The sequence below is a fragment of the Limulus polyphemus genome, unplaced genomic scaffold (genome assembly GCF_000517525.1).
Source record: "Limulus polyphemus unplaced genomic scaffold, Limulus_polyphemus-2.1.2 Scaffold4903, whole genome shotgun sequence".
NCBI lineage: Eukaryota > Metazoa > Arthropoda > Merostomata > Xiphosura > Limulidae > Limulus > Limulus polyphemus.
In genome coordinates this window covers 1,755-7,275 of record NW_013670513.1, presented here as the reverse complement: position 1 = coordinate 7,275, position 5,521 = coordinate 1,755, and the positions used below count along the sequence as shown (strand labels likewise).

General features: G+C 29.9%; 1 protein-coding gene across 1 annotated transcript in view; it reads left to right on the top strand.

Annotated features, from left to right (window-relative positions):
• Positions 1–4,943, top strand: part of LOC106471851 (JNK-interacting protein 3-like) — a 70,257-nt gene extending 65,314 nt beyond the window's left edge. Inside the window, exons 16-17 of the mRNA XM_022400466.1 lie at positions 1,215–1,437; positions 4,794–4,943. Coding sequence (XP_022256174.1) covers positions 1,215–1,437; positions 4,794–4,943 — 373 coding nt within the window. The remainder of the gene's footprint in view (positions 1–1,214; positions 1,438–4,793) is intronic.
• Positions 4,944–5,521: the final 578 nt, after the last annotated feature.

Here is a 5,521-nt window from a genome sequence, read left to right as displayed (position 1 = left end):
AAAAAAGGGCTTGTGTCGCTAAAGTTTCATCGGAACGAATTTACGGAAAACTAACTAACGAACGGAGACGTATCAGGTAGTTAGCTTACTACAGATCTAACTTGATGTTCTGTAACCAATAAAAAATATTGGTAAATTGGTGTTAAAGTTCGATTCTTGATCAAGTTTTGATGTTCTGTAACCAATAAAAAAGCATGGTAAATTAGTGTGAAAGGTTGATTCATAACCTAGTTTTTATGTTTTGTAACCAATAAAAAAGCATGGTAAATTAGCGTGAAAGGTTGATTCATAACCTAGTTTTTATGTTTTGTAACCAATAAAAAGCATGGTAAGTTAGTGTTATAGGTTGATTCCTGATCTAGCTTTGATGCTCCATAAGTAATATAAATGGCTGGGTAAATTATTTTAAAAAAATTGATTCATAACCTGGTTTTGATGTTCTGTAATTAAAAAAAAATGCTGGGTAAATGAGTGTGAAAGGTTAGTTCCTGACCTAGTTTTGGTGTTCTGTAACCAATAAAAAACCATAGTAAACTAAAGTGAAAGGTTGGTTAATGACCTAGTTTTGGTGTTCCTTAACAAATAAGAATGCATAATATATTAGTGAGAATGGTTGATTCATGACTTAGTTTTGGTGTTCTGTAACCAATAAAAAAGCATGGTAAAAAGGTTGATTCTTGACTGGTTCTGTGGTAATAAATTTTTAAAAGGCTTAGAATTAAATAACTCAGTTCTGTTTTATGTATATTTTTAGTGCTAATTGTACATGAAAGTTGTGAATCTGTTGGAGATGAGTTACTCGTTCCCTAAGTTTTAAGATCAAGTCAGCTGTAAATAGAAATCTCCACTTTTTGTGGGGCTTACACAGTGCAGAAAGGTATATTTAATCATAGTTAAACACAAGCTTTAAATTCAATTTAGTTGTAAGTATTAAAAAAAGAAATGACAAACCTTTCTTCAAACATGACCTTTTTCTACATTGGTGTCTTGTCAGCACTTTAGATATGGGAGAAAATGTTTGAACTTGATGTACATAAGTTGTTCCATTGTGAATATTACATTTTTAATGTTCATGTTGTGCATCAAAATGCACAAAGTTTTTACTGTTTTATATAGCATGTTTTCATTTTATGGTAATAAGATTCTGTCCAGTAGATATCTTCAGGATATATGGTTTTATCTAAAACTCTGTTTGTAATAAACTGCTTATTTAGAGCCTCAGAGAAACTTCATCATCAGCGAGCCAAGGAAAGGAGAGAGCAGTTGAAACAGGTGCGAGCCCACATGCAGAAAGATGAGGGTCGGATTCAAGCCTGTGGCTGGAGTGTTCCTAACAAGACTTTAGAGGACGAGCAGACCTCAGGCTTTCCTACAGAAACTCCTGTTCCTGTTCCAGTATACTGCCGACTACTTCAGGGCCAGGATCCTGGAATGAAAGTATGTGATTGAGTTTATAGTTCGTATTCTTTTTCTTTGTTGTTGTTTTAAGTTAAATAATTTTCAAAAATAATCTAACCCTTTCATCATCTGCATTTTGTAGCCACAGTTTCTGCATTAGAATGCATTGTTTCTGACTTGGGTGCCATATGGTCCAGTACCTTATAATAGTTCCCCAGTGGTTCAGTGGTAAGTCTGTGAGCTCACACTGCAAAAATAGGATTTTGATACTCGTGGTGGGCACAGCACAGATAGCTCCTTGTGTTGCTTTGTACTTTACAACAAACAAAATCTTATAATAATTAATAAAAAAAGTAATCATTAGCTTATGTTGTTCCACATATTATATTTAAAATAATATAGGAAGGTATAGATAAATTATGTTAGCCACATATTATATTTAAAATAATATAGGAAGGTATAGATAAATTATGTTAGCCACATATTATATTTAAAATAATATAGGAAGGTATAGATAAATTATGTTAGCTACATATTATATTTAAAATATTGTAGGAAGGTATAGATAAATTATGTTAGCTACATATTATATTTAAAATAATATAGGAAGGTATAGATAAATTATGTTAGCTACATACATTTGTGTGATATCTACATAATGGGAAGATGTAGTAAATTATTGATTGAAGCAGCATTTCACTACTTAAAGCAATCTAAATTTTTAAATATAACAATCAGGGTTCTATGACAAAAAAAGCAATTTATTCCACAGTAATAACATTTAGAGATAAATTAATAAATTACCAAATACAGTTAACTCTCTCGTTGTGGGCATCCTTTACTGTGTATGTCATGTGATTTTTAGTGATTTGCATGTAAAATTTAATTAAACTGCTTTTTTGTTTATGTTATACCGATTAGTATAGAATAAAATTCTACCTAATAATCCATATTTTAATGGTATATAAGTTCTAAGTTCTTAATTTTTGAAGGCAATATTAAGAAAAATCCTGAATTACCCCTAGTGTGAGAAATGTGACGTTTTTTCTCTAATGTATTCACTACCCCTCCAATAAGTATGAAATTTAATTTAAATTACTCATTGTAATATTGCCATCGCTCAGACAAACCATAATTTTTATAGTGTTCAATTTTGTTTGGTTACAGAGCCATCAAATAGAAAATCAGACCCCTCTTGCAATACCCACTTATCACATCCTCTCTTTCATGATTTGTTAATAGTTCCCTCTTACGTTTAGTACTATGTTATTCATAACCAATAGAAAGCCAAGAATTTCATCTGTCAAATGATGTATTATATTACATTGTTTTCTGCACAGAGAATTGTCAACTTCTCTTCCAGCAGTACAAGTTTTGTTCCCATGGGAAACATATCAATTAGTCGCGTAGTTAGAAAGCCAGAAAAATTGTGATAGTTATCGCCATTGTTTTCTTTTTGTATGTTATTATTCTATGTTCTTTGGTGCATTATGTAATTAAATAAAAATTATTTAGTGCACTAATACCATTAGTATAACAAAAATAGGGTTAAGTGTCATTGACAATCAACAGCAAAAAAAAAACGCCAAGTAGTTCATTTTTTCTTTATTTATTATTATTGTTGTTCATACTTAATGTAATTTGATATCATAACATGAGCTGCATGGTCCCCAAGTGATTTACAACTTGTAATGGCACAAATAGTAGTTAGACTTGGTTCAAAGGGCAACAAAACAATAAAATTTGAGTACAAATATATGTATATGGTTATGAGTTAAAAGCTATTTAGGATAAACAAATGTAGTTTCATGTTACAATTTGAAGTCATTCTAGAAAGAAATAAGTGGTAATTTAGATTTATTTCAATTTTTTTTTGGTGGTTACAGTTAGCTAGATTGAAGTCCAGTACACACCAGTGTCAAAGATAAAGAATATGAGATAAGAATAATTTTTTAAATTCATTATCAAACCTCAGAATGTTTTTGTAAAAGAAAAACAATAAACATGTCAGTATTACCTATAATGATGAAAAACAGTATAACAGGCAATTATTATTTAGCTTAGATTGTATAGGATATAACAAAACCTTAATAAATGTTAGATTATTTGCAAAGTACATTTGAAGATTATATTCTTGAAAGAAGTCTCTTGTTTCTCAAACTACTTTAGTAAATAACTGTATTACTAAATGATGACATTAAGGCTGGAGCCACGAATATCCCAAGGTAAATAACATTCTCTACCTGCAACTGCACTATAACCAGTGAGAAAGTCAAAGAATCAGACTGTAGATTGGATCCACTTGTATAAATCAGAAAATAGACACAATTACAATAATGTAGTAAAATTATAGAAATATATTACCCTCATATATTACTCCATAGTAAGTAATAAAACCTCTCTGACCTTATTCTTAAAAATAAAGTAATTCAACTTACAAAGTAGAAAATAGAAACTTAATAATTTATCACTGGTTTTGTGTGCTAATAATATATATTTTACAAAACATAAGATGAAAACAAAAAGAAACTTCAATTATAAGTGGGTGATAAAATCAGAACTGCATAACATTGATGAAAACACAATACACATTAAAAGGAATAAGAACACTGATAAAGTCATTGCTCTAAAGATATAAAACTGTTCTTTTAGCAGTAAAGAAATATTGGAGATATCCTATTGAACTGTTACCTACCAAATATAGATGAGGATCCAGTATAATTACAACAGGCATATCCTGTATTGCTTTATTGTAGGATATCCTATTGAACTATTACCTACCAAGTATAGATGAAGGTTCAGTATAATTACAACAGGCATATCCTGTGTTGCTTTATTGGAGGATATCCTATTAAACTATTACCTACCAAATATAGAGGAGGATCCAGTATAATTACAACAGGCATATCCTGTATTGCTTTATTGGAGGATATCCTATTGAACTATTACCTACCAAACATAGAGGAGGATCCAGTATAATTACAACAGGAATATCCTGTATTGCTTTATTGGAGGATATCCTATTGAACTATTACCTACCAAACATAGATAAGGATCCAGTATAATTACAACAGGAATATCCTGTATTGCTTTATTGGAGGATATCCTATTTAACCAGTATCTACCAATACAGGTGGGGAACCAGTAGATTTACAACAGTCATATCCTGTTTTTTTGCATCTATATTATATTCTATATATTTATAAATGCTAGGATGACTCTTCTGTTAGTTAATTACTTGTTAAGTTGGTGACCTACCTGCATTAGAAGACTAAATTTGTGTTGAAAATTGTCTAATTACAATCTGTATGACATTTTATCTATCTTGTCAATTTTACTTTGTTAGTTTAACATAATTGATTATTTGTTTTATAACATTTACTTTCTACCTACAGATATGGTGTGCTGTTGGAATAAACCTAACTTGTAGTAAGAGTTATATCTCTAAATCAACAATCATACCGGCTTTAGAAGCTGAGAAGGAGTCAATCAAAGAAGCTGAAACTCTCTTTAGTGATTCTGAAGAGGTAAGTCTAATTGATTAAGACCCTTTTGTGCTCAAACTAATGATTGGTATTTTTCATAATAATACATTAACAAACATTAATTCTGTAAGTACACTGATATTTATTGGAGATAAAATACTATGTGTTTCAACAGTACTTGGGTCTATCATCTTTACCCGAAAAAGATATACAATGGTGTGTCAAAACATATTATATATGTTGTACAATAAATATCACTGTGCTTATAAATTATGATGTTAATTTAATATCCCATTAAGATAACTTGCTTCCTCATGCAAGGTAGTATTTGAGATCTGTGTAATTCATATTGTCCATGATCCATATTATTTGTATTATCTGTAGTGTTTGGTATTATTCATGGTCTATGTTAATTAATGGTATCTATAACCTACATTATTTGTATTATCCATGATCCATATTGTAAAATATGTAATCCATATTGTTTGGTATTATTCATGGTCTATGTTAATTAATGGTATCTATAACCTACATTATTTGTATTATCCATGATCCATATTGGTAAAATATGTAATCCATATTGTTTGGTATTATTCATGGTCTATGTTAATTGATGGTATCTATAATCTACATTATTT